The 20178-nt window shown below is 40.2% G+C and overlaps 1 protein-coding gene across 2 annotated transcripts; it reads right to left on the reverse strand.

Moving 5' to 3' along the window:
• Positions 1-2154: 2154 nt before the first annotated feature.
• Positions 2155-19980, reverse strand: LOC143283653 (hsc70-interacting protein-like). Of its 2 annotated transcripts, none has more exons than XM_076589867.1 (13): positions 19920-19980; positions 16949-17116; positions 16506-16545; positions 14795-14882; positions 14283-14420; positions 12784-12868; positions 10910-11020; positions 10130-10232; positions 9233-9349; positions 7298-7358; positions 6100-6176; positions 5761-5896; positions 2155-4074 (listed from the first exon to the last, which is right to left on the reverse strand). In XM_076589867.1, exons 2-13 carry the CDS (start codon positions 17056-17058, stop codon positions 4067-4069), a joined length of 1074 nt encoding a protein of 357 aa, XP_076445982.1. In that variant the 5' UTR covers positions 17059-17116; positions 19920-19980; the 3' UTR covers positions 2155-4066. The 2 variants fall into 2 exon arrangements, with proteins under 2 accessions (XP_076445982.1, XP_076445981.1); XM_076589866.1 differs by having other exon boundaries at positions 5713-5896.
• Positions 19981-20178: the final 198 nt, after the last annotated feature.

Genomic DNA, 20178 nt, shown 5'->3' on the forward strand with positions numbered 1-20178 from the left:
TTTACTTCAGAATTTAAGAAGAAGAAAAATCACACTGAGAAAATGCTGTAACATGTTTTCTCCATATTATATTTTCTTCCGCCAACTTATCAATGAACAATAATTAAAAAAGCAAACAAGTAATTATGAAAACAAAGAACAACAGTACAAAATAACCAAACAGCTAACTTCTTGTAAGTTCGTAACAAGAATTCTACAAGTAAAATCAGGCACACACCTAAATAAAGACACATTCAGATACAAGGATATATCAATTTCAAAATATTGTAAAAGTGATACAAGCAGATAAAATAAGATGCCATCATTGACAATACACAGCAACATATATAACAGAAATCTTACCATGAGAGCAGCTTTTGGGGGGACATGGAGGTGGGGGTGGGAGTCTATTTGAGAAAGCTAACAAAAAAATTTCAGTTGCACACAGGCACACACACATGTTCACACACGCCAATATAAGCATACAAAAATATGGCCTTGTTACCCATAATGCATCTCATTAGTGCAGCTTTTATGCCTGTCATCATGTTGTCCATTCTGTCCATTTCAATGAGCTTTTCCCTGCCTCTTACTGCCTTTTAACAAAAAATGTAAATTATTCAGTAACCATGCACGTCTGGTCTACTGAACGGTGACTGGCAGTGGTGATATTAGCTATCAATGTTGAGCAATGCTGGATTACTTTTTTTTCCTGACTGCAAATCCCACAAACAAATCAGGATTAAAAAAAAAAATCTTTATCTCCTGCTCATAACCGGCAACTCCCACATTTCCTTTTTATCTGTGAGTGGGTTTTTATGTGTATGGCTGTTCCCACTACACCATCTAGGCAGCCATTCTCTGTTTTCAGGAGTGTGCACATTTCCAAAACCATTCAACACTGATGTGGATTACAGGGTCTTTAACATACACATTTGATGTTTTACCATGTGTATGCACAAGAAACACTAGCAGGTCCACATGTTTTGACCTGGGAGGTCAGAAAAATCTCCACCCTTGACCCACTAGATGCAGCCAGGATTCAAACACAGGACCCTAGGATCTGCTGTCTGACCAGTGCTCTAAACCACTGGGTTATTGCATCCATCAGCAAGGCTGCAGGAGTCGCATTCTGTTACACACATTTTGCTCTCCTGGTGCTGGTGACTGTGGATGTCACAGTATCCATGAAGATGGAACAGCATTTTAAGAAAACTCTGTTCTAAGTCTGAATAGTATGTGTCAGTTCATTCATTCATCCCACTGCCTTGCTGTCTACAGATCAAATGATAGGGATATACAAGCCAAACAAAGCAATAAATAAATATATTCATAGAATAAAAAATTATTTAAAAAAAAAATATATATATATATATATATATATTCATAGAACAACACTACTCAATCATACCCAAATGTGTGTTCAAACTTTAATGAACAAAAAACCAAAACAAAAACAACAAAAAACATGCTCTCTACAACATATAAATAAAGTGGCATTACTGCTGTAACTACTTTGATCACAACAGCACTATACTTCGTCACTACTACTTTTGCAAAAACTGCTGGAGCGTTAACTTGATCACGGGTACCTGGACAATCTCAGACTACACACAGCATAAGCATGTAACCACACAAATGTTTTGCTGAAGACTAATTCCTTCATTCAGGACAGCTTGTTAAATATATGTTTCTAAGTGATGGCAGATGCAGGCCATTCTGCCCTAGTTAAACTATCCATGATCTGTCAGGGACTGGTAACAAAAGATTGTCACTTCAGACAGACTGGGCATGGCGCACATCTCCTACACTTTGAAAAACATGAACAAATAAAATCAATGAGAGAGCTGGCCTAAAAGCAGGTAAGATAACTTTTGCCAAAATGACCAACAATTCAAGTTTCAGAGAGATGATGTGCTGAGAATTCTTTGTTTCTTACCACACATGTGCATCCAGTACATTCACAGCAAAGAACAGCAGCATTTTTTGTTTGTATGTTTGTTTGTTCTGTCTGTCTGTTTTCAGCAAAAGAAAAAATGCCTACATCAGAAACCTAGCCACCTCCACCCTACTCCTGACCCACCACCCCGGAATGATTGCAGGTAATGCAAGTTGCCTTGTCAATTTTAAAGGTCTTACACACACTCACATGCTCAATTCATAAAGTCAAACACATGTACACACATGTACAAATAAAGAGAACATCAATATCTCATGCAGAAAAAATTGAAGAAATTCAAACAGATTTAAAGCAAACACAATCAAAGAAATCCTAACACTTGAAACCGGCTATTTTTCTTTTCAGTTCGCACTGAAAATCAATTAAAAAAATAAGCTGCATATTTCCCGACAGGATTTAATGCACATTTCATTAGCAACATCTTTTATCACATGTTCCCAATCTTCACATGAAGACTTCACAACAAACCCTTATGCCATGCTCAGATTGCAATTAAGCTATAATTGGAAAAAAAAAAAAAAAAGGACCATGAACCTATTTCCCCCACTTCACCCTCTATTTCATCTCCGCTATTGACCTGTCAATTTACTGGTACATAATCACAGTCTGACAAACAGTTGCAGTGGGAATGTAAACTGACATGATTTACTGCAAATGAGAATGGATCTGAACACACTGACCTGGATGGAAGAGTGAAGAATTCAGTTGTTATTTCTGATGACCATGTTCTGCTGAAATCATGTCATCTGACTGAGACTTCCTCCAAGATATTATAGGAGTTAATCACTATCTCATCAAAATTTTCCCCCTGTATTTCAAGCCTGGTCAGATCAATTTCAGATGACACAACACTTATTCCTACCATACTTTTAAATCAAGTAATCAAAGGGTGACTGAGTTTAGAAATTTCTTCAATAAAAAAAAATATTCAAAAACCCTCTGTAAAAGCTCAGCAATCATGTATTTGTATATAACATTACTGTTTGGTACACATGTCCCTTCACACACCCCCCATCCCCCCCCAAATTCTTGGATTTGATTTTGAGACAGATCTAGTATCCTTAAGTGTTTTTTTCAATGTTTTTTTTTCTAATAAAAGGCCTGAATCCCAATTCTTGTCAGCTATGGTACTGATTCACAATGAAGCATGTGCAGTGTTATCATTCACATGACAAAAGACAATATAATAACCCAGTCAAGTTGGAGACGGAGGGAAGAAAACAAACTTACCACTCACTGAGAATGACAAGAGCACAGTGATCAAAACCTAACCCACAGACAGCCAGTAGCAACACTGGAACATAGCCGTCCACAGCTGATGAAAGCCGGTCAATAATGTCCTAACAGTGTATGTAGCTGAACAGGAAAAAACGAACAGCACTCTTCAAAACTTCAGACATGTTTATCGTTGCCAAACACTAGCGACAGCATGAATGCCATCCCACACACCTGTTGGATTATGTAGAACATGCTTCTACCAGTGGCTGTGTTGGACACCTCAACAACTGGACAGTCTACACATTATCAACACTACACAAACAAAGCCCGGGATTTAGGTAGTGGTTCATCCAAACTGTAGCAGGTTTACAACACCTGATAGCTTGCTGCCACACACATTTCTGTATTCTGCAAAATACAGCTACATAAGGGGAAAGGAGTGACAATTCCAATCTCCTACATTCCTTCACATATTTGAACACAAAAATGAAACTGAGCATAAACTTTAAAAAAAATTCCAAGAAACTTAACTCGGCAAATACTCAATAATGGGATACAAAGAGAAACACAACAAAATACTACAAGATCATCCAGCCTCCTGACACCTTAACCTCTAAGTAATGGTGATACAGTGTTATATTATCAAGTCACTCTGTCTTTATGGGACATGCTTATGACAACAATCAGTTAGAAATGAAAGAAATGCACCATTGTTACTTTTTCCTCTTTTTTTTCTTCTTTTTTTTTTTTTTGACACCCTTCCCTTCCCGTACTCCCTGGACATACACACTTCTCCTCGTTTTTTCCACCATCTTCTCTCCATGCACTTGATGCTCCTGTTGGTCTCTTTGTTGTTTTTTCTACCCTCATCCAGCACAGATTCCTCCGCTTTTTCGCTTGTCCACACACTCACTTCTCTGGAACAAATCAAATGTTATCTTTACATGCACAATGGAAATAGTACAAACAGTGAGACAAAGATTTTCAACACTGAAAGATTAAAAACATGTAACTGAAATTTAGCACAAAGAATGAGCCAAGAATTAAGGTTTTCAACACTGACAGATTTAAAACCTCTATCAGCTGTGCAGTAAAATGTAACAATCCAGAAGTGCAGCAAAGAAAACCCGAGGGACTTGATGTCAGGCAATACTGGCTGTGTCAAACATATATGCATGGTCGCAATCATTGCAGTTATACTTTTACATCAGTCAGATTCCACAACAAATGAATACACTAGGCATCCGACAGAAAGACAGGTGCAGTGGTCAAGTGGTTAGAGTGAGCACTGCATTCTTGCCTGAGTTTCATGAGTTCGATCCCTGGTTTTGGATCACCTGATGGTTGAAGGTGGAGACTTTTCTATGTCCCAGGCCAACATGTGTGCAGACCTGCTAGTGCCTTAACTTCTGAGTGTACTCGCACACAGGAGATCAAATACCCACATTAAAGACCCTGTAATCCATGTGTTTGGTGTGTTATGAAAAGAAGAACATACCCAGGATGCACACACACCAAAACAGAGAATGTCTGCCTACATGGCAGGGTAACATTAAAAAATATATTTTTTAATAAAATAAATAAATAAACAAATGGACATACACCTGAAAAGTTAAATGTCTGTATGAGTGTGGGTGGGGGGCATGCCAAAAGGCAGCTCTTCGTCAGCTCTAACAAAGAAGGCAGCCTGTTATGCAAACAAGTCTTGTGTTTGCAAAGCACTTAGAGCCTTGTCTTTAACTGAGGTTAAGCACTATACATCTATACATGTCATCATCACCATCAGAACCGGGGGCAGGGGAGTGGTGGGGAAAGTTGGGGGTGGGGGGTGGGGCGTGGATGGTGAGAGGAAAGAAAAAGAAAGCAACACAAACCCATCCCACACACATCCAATTCACAGCGGAACAAGCAGTAGAGTATGTCTTTAGCCAATATCTAATTCAGTTGAGGCTTCATGTGGGGAAAGAGACTGAGAAAATGGTTTTATGAATTTCTGCATGTGTTCAAGTGAAATGTCAAAACTCCTTTAAATGCTCTGTGCAACATCCCAGCAAGCATTGTTCTGCAATCATCTGATGACCAAATGTTTCTGCAAGTACTTTCACTGTCAAGAGATTATGTCTCAGAGTAAATCCTTACACCCCAACTCAACTTTACATGTAATGTGTTTTTATTTTTTTCAGAGGTACCTATATGTTTTCACTGTAACTGTGTCATGCATGCTGTACATTTGCAACTACGTAGGTAGGTAGACTGGCAGGCAAGCAGCTGGTGCTTTAGCGCTTAAAAGGAAAAATTTCTCCTAAAATTTTGTGTATCAAGCATACTTATCATGACCCAGTAATGCAGACTCCAGATGGGGTCTGATTCCTTCCCCCTGCCGGAGTCTGCACTGAAGGGTCACTGTGAAGTATGTGTAGTTAAATGCACATTTTACATGTCTGTTTTTGTACCGTGCATAGCAACTGAGCATGTTTTACATGAACAGGTGCTATACCATATAAACTTATTACTATCATGACACCCCTCTCCCCCAAATCAACACACACAAGCACCATTTCAAGAGAAGCCTGGAGGGTTGGAGGTGGCGCCGGGTCCCTCACCGGCCCCTGTGGCTCCGGTGCCAAACTTGGCGGCCAGCTTGTTGATGACCTGCTGCACACGGGGGTTGTTCTGGTACTTGGAGATGTTGGCTGGGTTTGTCGCCACGTCCTGGAAGGCCGCCGACACCTCAGGGTCCTGAAACATGGGAGCATTGGGGGGGTGTTCCATCAGTGTCAGTTTCTCAAGGAGACATCACTGCATGTTCAGACAAATGTGCAACACCACATTTACTAGCTGATATTTGGACACATGTATGCACATCCAGCTTGTTAATACACCTGTAAGTACAACACATGTTTCAACACACACATGCGCACACACACACACACAGAATTTACCTGCAGGGCTGCCAAGAGTTCTGGGTCTTGCAGCAGCGTGCTCATGTCTGGCATTCCTGGCATACCGCCCATGGATCCTTAAATTGTACATGGGACAGACAAATATGTGCAAATAAATAAGTCCTTTTTTTCAAGTTCAAAACATTACAAAACAATGGATAGATTGTAGTTCTGGTGCCCAATATCAGCAAACATTACAAAACAATGGATAGATTGTAGTTTTGGTGCCCAATATCAACAAACATTATAAAACAATGGATAGATTGTAGTTTTGGTGCCAAATATCAACAAATGTAATGTTAAAATCAAGAATAGGGGCAGCCACACTCAAAATTGATTGAAAAGGTTTACAGGTCTTATGAACCCAACTCACACAATCCCAAGTTTCAATATGGAAATTGTTTTTCATGAAAAAAAAAAAAAAAAAAAAAAAAAAAAGGCAATGGAAACGAATAAGAAAAACTATCACATTCAGTATGGCAGTGCATTTCATCTGTGATCTAAGGGAAACAAACTGGTCAAAGGGGGAAAAATACATGTGGTCATATAAAACATTTATTTCGGGTCTAAGGGAAACAACTCTTCATGGTCTGTGCACACAACTATCAGGTGACGTTTGAACATGGGAATATCTGCTTATCAGTTTTTATTTGAGAACCATCTGCTTTGTTTACAATTTTGTTTGGATGACACTTTACCCATCATTGTTCAATTTTTCTATTCACATTACTGTTTTCTTTTTTTTCCCATGACCACTGCATTTAATTATGCTTCACATCACCTACCTGGCAGATGCCGGACCATCAGCCTGACTCAAGCTTAGTCAGGCCTTCAGTACATGCATGTTATTTGTATACCTATCACAGTCGATTTTTTTGGAGAATTTCGCCAGTAGACAACACTTGTGTTGCCATGGGTTCTTTGTCAGAGTGCCAAGTATGTACTCCACACAGGACCTAAGCTGATCCTCTGGTGTCAATGTTCAATTTTCATTACTTTTTGGTTCATTTAGTCATTTTTCTAAATCCAATCTAAGCTCTTTGTTGAATGGAACTGGTCAAGGGTTTTATCAAAAGTTCAAGTTTTCCAAACCCTAAAGAGCAAAACAACGTTTTTCAAAACCATGTGCCAGCCCTGGTAATGGTTCTCTCCCTTCCCCCCAAGACTTCCCCAGACTTTCAAACCCTTTGTCAGTTACCTGGGAAAGCACCAGGGAAGCCAGGGAATCCTCCAGTGGGGGCATCTTCCTGACCCTGCTCCTGCATGAACAACACACACCCCATTACATCACACCTCACAACACTTCAGACCACATGCACACACACAGCACATTATCACACCACATCACAATACACCTCACTCACCACAACACTTCAGACCACATGCACACACACAGCACAATATCACACCACATTACACCACACCTCACCACAACATTTCAGACCACATGCACACACACAGCACAATATCACACCACATTACACCACACCTCACCACAACATTTCAGACCACATGCACACACACAGCACAATATCACACACACATTCACACCACACACCACACCTCACCACAACATTTCAGACCACATGCACACACACAGCACAATATCACACCACATTACACCACACCTCACCACAACATTTCAGACCACATGCACACACACAGCACAATATCACACCACATTACACCACACCTCACCACAACACTTCAGACCACATGCACACACACAGCACAATATCACACCACTTTACACCACATCTCACCACAACACTTCAGACCACATGCACACACACAGCACATCACGCCACATCACATTACACCACACCTCACCACAACACTTCAGACCACATGCACACACACAGCACAATATCACACCACATCACATTACACCACACCTCACCACAACACTTCAGACCACATGCACACACACAGCACAATATCACACCACATTACACCACACCTCACCACAACACTTCAGACCACATGCACACACAGCACAATATCACACCACATTACACCACATCTCACCACAACACTTCAGACCACATGCACACACACAGCACAATATCACACCACATTACACCACACCTCACCACAACACTTCAGACCACATGCACACACAGCACAATATCACACCACACTACACCACATCTCACCACAACACTTCAGACCACATGCACACACACAGCACAATATCACACCACACCTCACCACAACACTTCAGACCACATGCACACACAGAGCACAATATCACACATCACATTACACCTCACCACAACACTTCAGACCACATGCACACACACAGCACATTATCACACCACATCACATTACACCATACCTCACCAGAACACTTCAGACCACATGCACACACAGCACAATATCACACCACATCACATTACACCACACCTCACCACAACACTTCAGACCACATGCACACACCTAGCACATTATCACGCCACATCACATTGCACATCACACATCTTCACTTCACATATTCAATGCATCACTGAGACAATTTCAATATTCTTATTTATCAATATCCCTTTTTTTCACTTTTTTTACCAGCTTTCTATTCATTGATATCTTTATTTTATGTATATTTTTAACATTTCATATCTTTTAGGCATATACATTTTAGATGATTGTGATTCTCATGCATAGTTTACATGTTTTGTACCACAAACAAATTTCTCCAACTGGGAATAATTAAGGACTGCTGCATTCTATATGTGTGCAGACGGTGATTCTCACACATCATTTGTGAGTTTTACACCACAAATGAACTTCTCTTCATTTGAACAGCAAAGTGTTGTGCATTCTCTATGTGTGTGAGCAAATGGCGATTCTCATGAATCGTTTATGAGTTTCATGCTACAAATCATCTTCTCTTCATGTGAACAGCAAAGTGTTGTGCATTCTGTGTGTGTGTGAGCAGATGGCGATTCTCACGAATCGTTAATGAGTTCTATGCTACAAATCAACTTCTCTTCATGTGAACAGCAAAGTGTTGTGCATTCTGTGTGTGTGTGAGCAGATGGCGATTCTCATGAATCCTTTATGAGTTTTATGCTACAAATGAACTTCTCTTTATGTGGATAGCAAAGTGTGCATTGTGTGTGTGCAGGCCTCTCACCCGTTTCAGCTCCTCGTACTCAGCCCTGGCCTTACGGATCCTCTCCTTCCTCTTCTTCAGCTCCTGCTCCTCATGCTGACGTTCGTACTTCCGCTTGTGCTCCATGATCTTCTTGGCCTGACGCACACAACATTGCAAGGTGATGGGGATTTGTGCCACTACAGACTGGGGAAGGGAATTACATACTCCCAACACAGCCTAAGGAGGGGAATAATACACTCCTCCCACCACAGCCTAGGGAAGGGAATCACATTCTCCCACCAACAGCCTAGGGACTGGTATCACATTATCGCACCAACAGCCTAGGGACTGGTATCACATCATCCCACCACAGCCTAGGGATGGGAATCACATCATCCCACCACAGCCTAGGGATGGGAATCACATTATCCCACCACAGCCTAGGGAAGGGAATCACATTATCCCACCACAGCCTAGGGATGGGAATCACATTATCCCACCACAGCCTAGGGAAGGGAATCACATTATCCCACCAACAGCCTACGAAAGGAAATCACATCATCCCACCAACAGCCTAGGGAAGGAAATCACATCATCCCACCAACAGCCTAGGGAAGGAAATCACATTATCCCACTAACAGCCTAGGGAAGGGGATCACATTATCCTACCAACAGCCTAGGGAAGGGGACCACATCATCCCACCAACAGCCTAGGGTCAGGAATCACATTATCCCACCAACAGCCTACGGAAGGGGATCACATTCTCCCACCAACAGCCTAGGGAAAGGGATCACATTCTCCCACTACAGCCTGGGGGGGAAAAAAAATCACGCACTCCCACCACAGGCCAGGAAGGGGTATCACACAATCCAACCACAGCCTAGAGCAGCTCACTCTTCATGCACCAACAAGTGAACAACATCCAGTGGACTCACATTGGGCGTGACTTCATGAAGCGTGGCGTTGGCGTCATCGTCATAGTCCAGCTTACAGGCCAAAGTCAGGTCGTGGTAGGCCTCCTCCCAGTGGCCCAACAACCTTCACACACACACACACACACAAGGGTTATCCAGTCCTCAGCACCCTACGCTGTAATGCTCTTTGTTTACAAAGTCATTTAATGACCAGTCCAAACTGCTTTCCTCTGCCGATTTATTCCTGGCTGAATTTTTTTTTTTTTTACGTTTAAATAACATACTTACCTTACCCACTAGTGCAGACTCCAGCAGGGGTCTTACATTCCTGTCCTGTGCAAACGACTATACACATTTTTAGAAAAGGGAAGGAGCTGGGGATGGGCATGGACAGCTTTGGAAGGTGTGGTGAAACAAGATCAGGCAAGAATCTAAATGATGAAACTGAGAAAAGAAAAATCATTTTCTCTTCACTAAATCATCATGGAAATTGTCCACCATGCTATTCAGCTCCAGCATGCAAGGTTTCTTATTTCTGCTCATCTGCTCTTCTCTGTATTGGGAAACAATCTCACACCAAACCAATGCTGCTCCTTACAAATGATTTCTCTTCACCTGCATCATCTTTCTCTATATCTAGAAAATCACTAACATACATTTATAAATATACATACCTCTTTTCATCTGGAGACTTACTCTTAACGTCCACATTACCATTCAGACAATACTTTAAATCTAATACTGACTTCCTAAACTCATGTGGACACTCTGGTTTTATGCTTCCAGCACACATGCACTCACTTGTGTGCCTTCCCTCTCCACTTGTAGCCCTGTGCAGAGTCAGGATTCAGCTCTATAGCTTTGGTGCAGTCATGGATTGTCTTCTTGGGCTTCTTCATCTTCAGATAGGCGCTGAAACAAAGGCAGGTTCGATCTGGGTGTGACTATTTCCTTGCTATCCCAATTTATCAAAGTGTTCAGTATAGTTATTTCTGTTATTTCCATGTTATCTCAGTTTATCAAAGTTTTCACAGGTACATTTCCTAGTTATCCCAATTTTATCAGTTTTCAGAGGAATTATTTCCATGTTGTCCCAATTCATGGAAGTTTTCAGTGGAATTATTTCCAGGTTATCCCAATTTATCAAAGTTTTCAGTGGAATTATTTCCATGTTGTCCCAATTCATGGAAGTTTTCAGTGGAATTATTTCCAGGTTATCCCAATTTATCAAAGTTTTCAGTGGAATTATTTCCAGGTTATCCTAATTTATCAAAGTTTTCAGTGGAATTATTTCCAGGTTATCCTAATTTATCAAAGTTTTCAGTGGAATTATTTCCAGGTTATCCCAATTTATCAAAGATTTCAGTGGAATTATTTTTGTGTTATCCCAATTTATCGAAGTTTTCAGAGGTACGTTTCCAAACTATTTCATGAAAGCTTTATCATTTATGAGAAGCTGAAGTGACACAATTTACCAAAGTTTTCAAGTGATGCTATTTCTCACAATGCAGACCAATGCACAAGTTTTAGGAAGAACCCTCATATTCTGGAACATACACAAATTCTCTTCATTTTTTTTCTATCACTCGATAAACAAGCAAACATCTATCATCAGCACCAGAAAATTCTTTTTTTCTTCTTTTCTTTTTAAATCAGTAAACAATTTTAGACAGGCAGAAAAACAGTAGACAAAAAGTTTAGGACCACTTCATGAAAATAGGCAGAGTTTTATAAAATGTTTAAAAAGCAAGAGATGATTTAAAATTGGCAGGCTGCATATGGTCTACAACAGCCTCTCACCAAATACTCTGAACTGCCTGAAAAATGTCTGATGTTTCAACCAAAAATGTACCGTTATTCAATGGTTTGTAAACAACAGCAGGTTTTTAAATGTAAAAAATGGAAGTGCACATGCAAGAAAGCACCTCTTGATATGAGTGGTGCCTATTACACTGGCTGCACACACCGCTGTTTGCTGGAAATATGAGCATCATTTCACCATGTCCATTACACTGGCTGGGCTGTATACACCACTGTTTGCTGGAAATATAAGCACCATTTCACCATGCCCATTACACTGACTGCACACACCACTGTTTGCTGGAAATATAAGAATCATTTCACCATGCCCATCACACTGACTGCACACACCACTGCTGGAAATATAAGCATCATTTCACCATGCCCATTACACTGACTGCACACACCGCTGTTTGCTGGAAATATAAGCACCATTTCGCCATGCCCATTACACTGACTGCACACACCACTGTTTGCTGGAAATATATGCATCATTTCACCATGCCCATTACACTGGCTGTATACACCACTGTTTGCTGGAAATGTAAGCATCATTTCACCATGTCCATTACACTGACTGCACACACCACTGTTTGCTGGAAATATAAGAATCATTTCACCATGCCCATCACACTGACTGCACACACCACTGCTGGAAATATAAGCATCATTTCACCATGCCCATCACACTGACTGCACACACCGCTGTTTGCTGGAAATATATGCATCATTTCACCATGCCCATTACACTGACTGCACACACCACTGTTTGCTGGAAATATAAGCATCATTTCGCCATGCCCCCAAGAAGAAAACTGTGCAAGCTTCCCAGTGGTCCTCAAGTTTTTGTGACCCCTATAGACAAACCAACTGACCTGGCCCTCTTGGCATAGAGCAAAGCGGAGGTGGGGTTCAGCTTGATGGCATCAGTGAACAACTGGACACAGTCCTCAAAGCGACCTGCAACACCATCAACACCTCTCTCAGCTTCCCGGTACTTCTTTTGGGCATAACACTCCCCTCACATGTGTGTTTGTGTCTACTTTCTATTTTTGGGTCTGTTTCTCTCATCACACAGACAACTGGAGTTGTTGTTTTTTTAATGTGGATACACTGTTTCTGGGTCTGTTTCTATCACATGACACTAATGTTACTATTTTCTGTGCCCACTTTCTATTTCTGGGTCTATTTCTATCCACACAGACAACTGGAGTTGTCACTATTATGTGCCCACTTTCTATTTCTGGGTCTATTTCTGAAGACACAGACAACTGGAGTTGTCACTATTTTGTGCCCACTTTCTATTTCTGGGTCTATTTCTAATCAGATAGACAATTGGAGATGTCACTATTATGTGCCCACTTTCTATTTCTGGGTCTATTTCTATCCACACAGACGATGAGAGTTGTCACTATTGTGTGCCCACTTTCTATTTCTGGGTCTATTTCTATCCACACAGACGACGAGAGTTGTCACTATTATGTGCCCACTTTCTATTTCTGGGTCTATTTCTATCCACACAGACGACGAGAGTTGACACTATTATGTGCCCACTTTCTATTTCTGGGTCTATTTCTATCCACACAGACAAATGGAGTTATTATTAATAATGCCCAGTTTATTTCTGAGTCTATTTCTATTCACACAGACAACTGGACTTATTACTAATAATGCCCAGTTTATTTCTGAGTCTATTTCTATTCACACAGACAACTGGACTTATTACTAATAATGCCCAGTTTATTTCTGAGTCTATTTCTATTCACACAGACAACTGGACTTATTACTAATAATGCCCAGTTTATTTCTGAGTCTATTTCTATTCACACAGACAACTGGACTTATTACTAATAATGCCCAGTTTATTTCTGAGTCTATTTCTAATCACACACACAACTGCCCATTATATGCCCACTTTTAATTTCTGAGTTTAATAACACAGACAAATGGACTTGTTACTATAATACACCCACTTTCCATTTGAGTATTTCTGGGTCTAATTACACAGACATCTGGAGTTAGTTCTGTTTTAATTGGATGCACAGTTCCTGTGCTTATTTCTATCAAATGGCACTTGTATAACTCATATTCCCACTTTCTGGATTTATTTATGTCATATGGAAGTCAGATGCTCAACATCTATAGTGACTGATGAATGAGGACAGTATACCTCTTGTGCAAAAAACATGTGTGATTTCATTCACCAATGTATTTTCTAAGCGAGAGAGACTGTGTGTATGAGAGCGCTTGTGTGTGCACATGTATAAGCAAGCGTGTCAGCATGTGTGTGCGTGTGTGTGCAGGCATGACTGCATGCATGCACAAGCACTGACCGAAGTACTCCTTCCCAGAAATAAGACCAGAATGCACTCACCTTCTGCCATAGCATCCATGGCTTCGTTCCTCTTGTCGCTGGCTTGGTCAATCATGTCGTCTGTCACCTCAATGTTGACGTCAGCGTATTCAGGCATGTCTTCGTCATCATCGCTGATGACACCCGTGTTGTCCAACTCTGCAGGCACATCATTGGAACATCATTCACAAAGCAAAGATTTCACAGATCAGCATGTTTCCAATCGGGGGGTGTTCAGTGAAAATGGGCCCACATTTCACAACAGAACAGCCTAGACCTGTTATAAAAACATCAGTTGCTTGATTTACATGTGTGACTTTACCAGTATACAATTTTTTTTATTCAAATTCCACATTCAGTAAAGACATCTGGAATTTCGAGGTATAACTGCTGCCATTCAAACAGTTCCAGTGCCACACATATTAAACATCACTTGCACGCTGACTGACCAAGGGTGCAGTAGTGCTTGAAAAAGTAAAGAGGAAAACAGGAATCCTGGTTAAAAACTGAAGTTGTGCAACCCAATCACTTACCAACGTCGCTCTCGACAATTTCCTCATCCTCCTCTTCAGCCGGTGGTGGTGGGGATGCTGGTTTTGCCTCAGGCTTTTCTTCCTCTGTCTGGAACAGAGATAAAGAACTAATCACCAAAGCCATCATTGATAAGGCCCAGTTTCTGTTACCTCAATCCTGCAGTACAAAGAGTCCTATGCTAGGGGATGTACTGTACTTTATTGTATTACTTCTTTGTCCTTTTTTTATGCCAATAAAGATTTCTGTGTACAAAATTCAGGTTGCTCTCTCCAAGGACAGTATGTCACCATCGTGCAGTGCAATCCTTTGTTTCTGTCTCAAAGTGTGTGGGGGTTTTCTGTTGTTTTTTAACTATCAAAGTCACTTTTTCACCAGAGTTTTGCCAGAGACAACCCTTTAGTTGCCATGGATTCTTTTATGTGTGCAAAGTTCATGCTGCACAATGGACCTCACTTTATCATCTCAACCAATGACTAGCTACCAGACTACCACTTTAGTGGAGAGGAAGAGCAAAAATCCTGACCCATTTGGGACTCAACCCATGGACACTGATTTTCTAGTTGGGTACATTACCATAGTTCTTCACTTTTTTCTCCGCATGACACTAAGGTTTACTTTTACTTATCTGGCATCACTAAATGTATGCTATTTAAAGAAGGGTATTTCTTATATAGACTCAGATCTATACTGTTTATGGAAGGATACAGTATGTACATGATCCACACTCATTAGATAAGCAGAATTTCATTATTTTATTCTTATTCTTGTTGCTTATAGTCCAGCCCACCGCACATGGCCACATCAGGACTGTCAAACCATACAAATGCTTAACCGCGTCAACACAAAACTGTCACATTTACAAAAAAAACACTAAGACCAACCTACAAAACACAGTTCATGACATAGTATTCCAACTATTTAGCTCCTTATGGCAAATAAAACTAGGCAATGCTGAGGACGCCAGCCATTCCGCTTTATTTATCATCCCCAGATTACAAAAAATCATAGAAAAGGAAATAAAGCAATACTTCAAAACCAAACAAAAAATGCATAAAAAAGGCCATATAGGCAAATAACACTGCAGAATGGGCAGCCAGTACCCATTCCAGTGTTCACATCTCACTACCTAATCGCCAGAGCAAATCAGCACAGATAGTACATCATAGACTGCGGAAAAGATAAAAAAAAGTGTCTATGCTTGCTTGAATAAAGAAAGGGGAATGGACTGGGAAGGCAGAAAAAGGAGACAACAGTGAAGACAGAAAAAAAGGCAGAAAGAAAGAGTGACAGAAAAGAGGAAATTTCTTGCACAGAATTTCCAGAAGGCGGGTATGCTATTTATACTGAAAGACCCCCGGCATCTCCATGGGGGGAGAATTTCATTTGAACTGATGTTCACTGAACAAAACACAAAAGTGACAACAAAATATAAACTGAAAGTTTGTTAGGTTCATATACTGTAAACATTTTTCATGTAATCATTTTAACTAGTTTCAAATGTCAAAAGTACCCACATAAAAAGAAGCCATGTTAGTCTTTTGATTTCTGCAGATCCAAGAGGTTATATTTGTCAATGGTATTTTAGACAAACTTAAAAGATCCTGACATCTTTTATTGCCAACACCGAAGACCACAACTTCAAGTAGATCAAATGGATTGAGTGTAAAGAATATGTGTGTCTGTGTGTGTGTGTTTGGGGAGGGTACTTACTGTCTCTGACTTTGGTGGCGGTGGAAGTTTTGCACCAAGCCTGGAAGAGAAAGAAAAGAAATTTCATCCATCACAAACTCCTTGCAAACTATATCAATATCTGTTATGATTTTTTAAAAATAATATATTTAATTCTACAATTGCATCAAGTACTAACCATGACAGTAATATGATCTGTTGACAATCTTTCCTTTCCAGTATATAAATGAGAACCTGACAAAGGAACTTCTACACATAGACACAGTGAAGTTTCTACAAATAGTGCACTCTGTTTTCTTTGAGTTTGATATTTCTACTTTTTATCTTGAGAAGTCTTCTGTGAAGTATTGAGAATATATTCTGTAATGAACAGGTTAACTTACTAAAGTTACCTCTTTCATTTCTTATTCAAACTCAGTTATAACTCAGTGTCTTCTAAAACTTCCAAATTACTCGAAACTTACGACTGCAGATACTCTCTGTAGAAGGCCAGTTCTGGAAGGTGAAGTATTTCAGGCTTGACTTCACACATCTTCACAAACTCTTTCAACAGAGTTAGCTGTCCCTTCTCCATCCTGAAATCCTCTCTAGCTCGTCTGTCCACTGAATCAACTGACTGTCAGATGCAGTATCTGAAACAAGCAAAGAAAAGAGTATGATACATAATCATACAATTTCCAATGAAGTACAACAGGCATGATCAGCAGAGTGATCAGAGCAGAGAACTTTGAATCCAAGGGTGTTGGGTACAAATGCCAATATACCGTGTTGGAACAATTTGTAGTTTTACAAAATCACTTCTTTTGTATACGCCCTACCACTTAACACTTAAAAAAAAAAAAAAAAAGTCAGCTAACTGACTCACTTCTGAATGAATATTGATGTACCTTGTCACCACACTGTTTCCATTTTTAAAGGTCATCCTAAAAAAATGCTACACAAGGTTAAACATTAAAATGAACCCTGTACAATGTATACCACATCCAATTTGGATGACATCATATGTTACAGTTGCAAACACTTTTTCTCTTACGGGTGCTGCTTTCTCCCTTTCTGCTTAAGTACACACTGACCATATGACAAATTAGCTCACATTTCTCGCTCTTTCGTGTGCCTACTTTCATATGAGCAGTTCTGGAATGTTCCAGGCAGTTCAGAGCAGTTTACTGTTGTTCACTGGACAAGTATTTACAGTACTTACTATTGCCACCATATTATACAAAAAAACCCTAAAAACACCCATGATAAATCTGCAGTAGATCACAGGTGCAACTGAAACTGTCTCACCTGATAATGAAAACCGGCTTCAACTTGTGTGTGAGTTCAACTGTTGATATTCAATGTAAGTTAAAGAGTCTTCACCTGTGAATGAAACTAATCTTTGCATACACAGAATGCAATGTTGGTTGTTTTTATCATCTCAGGCAAAATTTTAATAACAAATATGCAACACAATCTATCAATTATCAAAACCAGTTTGGTAGCTTACAACAGCAGAAGATTTTGCCCCCTCGTCAAAACTACGCCCTAATTTTTGTTGCTTGTCACAAGAATACACGGTCAAAACCTCCCATGTTTTCTATGACTGATTGCAGCACAACACCCAGCAAATGCGTTTATCTTTGTGGATCAATAAGTTTGACTTGATTAACTGATTACTTTCCTTCAGTTGGTAACTCGTGGTTCTGTCATTTTATCTGTCATATTCAAAAAAGGAAACCTAATAACTACAGACCAGTCAGCCTAACTAGTATTCCATGTAAAATTCTAGAAAAAATAGTGAGAGATTAGTTATTTCAACACTTGCAAAGCAATAATGATGTATCAACCTGCCAACATGGCTTTGTGTCTAACCACTCATGTGTAACGAAACTGGTGGAAGTACCAGAACAATGGACAGAGAGCTTGGACAAGGGAACACCTGTAGACACCATCTACCTCAATTTCTCAAAAGCTTTTGACTCGGTACCACATCAGTGTTTAATAAAGAAGCTAGAGGGCTATGGTATCTGTGGCAATCTGTTAAACTGGATTAAGAGTTTCCTTCTTGACAGAAAACAGAGGGTAAAAGTCAACAGCTCTTTATCAAACTGGAAAGATGTGACCAGCGGCGTACCTCAAGGCAGTGTATTAGGGCCCGTTCTCTTTGTATTATTTATCAATGACCTACCAAATGAAGTCAACAAATGTTGCAGCATGCATGCGGATGACACAAAGCTCTATGGACTAACAGAAGAATATGAGTATTACAGATAGACTTGGATCATCTTGTGGACTGGGCTGATAAATGGCAGATAAATTTCAACACAGGAAAATGTAGTGTACTACACTTGGGAAACAAAACCAAAAGACATGAATACAGCATGAGACTACATGGAAAGTAAGAATGTGTAAAATTAAGCTCATCTGAAGTAGAGAGAGACCTTGGAGTCCAAATCGACAGCAAACTACAATTCACGAAACACACAGGAATGCAAGTGAATAAAGCCAACAGAATGCTTGGCCTCATCACAGATCATATGTTCACCTGGACAAGGACTCAATGAGATCCTTATTCATTGCATTAGTAAGACCGCACCTTGAGTTCGCGAACTGTGCTTGGGGGCCATATTATGCAAAAGACAAGAACCAAATTGAAAATGTACTACGTATGGCTACAAAGCGTATTCGTGGACTACACAACGTGGACTACGAGAAAAGGCTGAAAATTACTGGTATCCCCAGCATGAGCTATAGAATAAGAGGCAAATTAATTGAGATAAAAAGTATACCCATGGACTGTACAAGTGCCCCTCTCCTTTCCATCTAAACCTGAATGGACCCATCAGGACAAGAACAGTTACAAACTCAAGAAACAGTTCTGCAGCACAAGTCTCAGACAAAACTTTTTCACGATCACAGCAGTGGACACCTGGAGCAACTTGGACGACAATGTGGTAAACGCAAAAACACTCAACAGCTTAAAAAATATGATTGACCATGTCTTCAAAGACCACATCTTCTGCAGAGACTTTCGCCATCCGCTCCGAACCACACAAGTGGTGCCCGCTGCCACCCACCACTCAGTTACAGACTCGACTGAAGCTTAGATACGGTCAAAAGATCGTTTAGAATTAGCTCCACAGTTAGGTAACTTCGCTCTGATCAAAAGATCAGCAAAAGTTCTTGCGGCCTAAGTTAAGCTGAAATATTATACTATACTGTACAATACTATACTAATACTATACTGTCATTCTGCATGTCAGAATCAAGAGGATGGGTCTGAAACTTTGATTCCGGAATTATCATGAACACTTTGCGCATTTTAAAACAACAATACCATATTCTGTATAGTGTATGACTAGCCTGGTTTCACCGCAAACCACAGTCTAACAATGTGCAACATTTGATAACAAGCTAAACAACAGAAAACGCTGACAAGAGCATCATACCCACCAACGAATTTTCCAGCAATCGACAGTAAAGCGTGTCTGCTGCTAGGTAACCTTGACCTTCGATAAATGGGCAATCAAAACTGGGAACGGCACACCCACTAAAATTGCTTTGGTGCAAAGAAAAAAACTTGCTTCCTTTTAGTTGCCTTCTTTTCTCGTGAAGTTATGATGTGGTGAATTTTTCTTACATTTCCAGATACAATTAAATGGTGAACGTTTAGTACATATATATTTTCATGTGTAAAGTAGGTCGCACGAGT

This window comes from Babylonia areolata, chromosome 7, assembly GCF_041734735.1.
Source record: "Babylonia areolata isolate BAREFJ2019XMU chromosome 7, ASM4173473v1, whole genome shotgun sequence".
In the NCBI taxonomy this organism is placed as follows: Eukaryota; Metazoa; Mollusca; class Gastropoda; order Neogastropoda; family Buccinidae; genus Babylonia; species Babylonia areolata.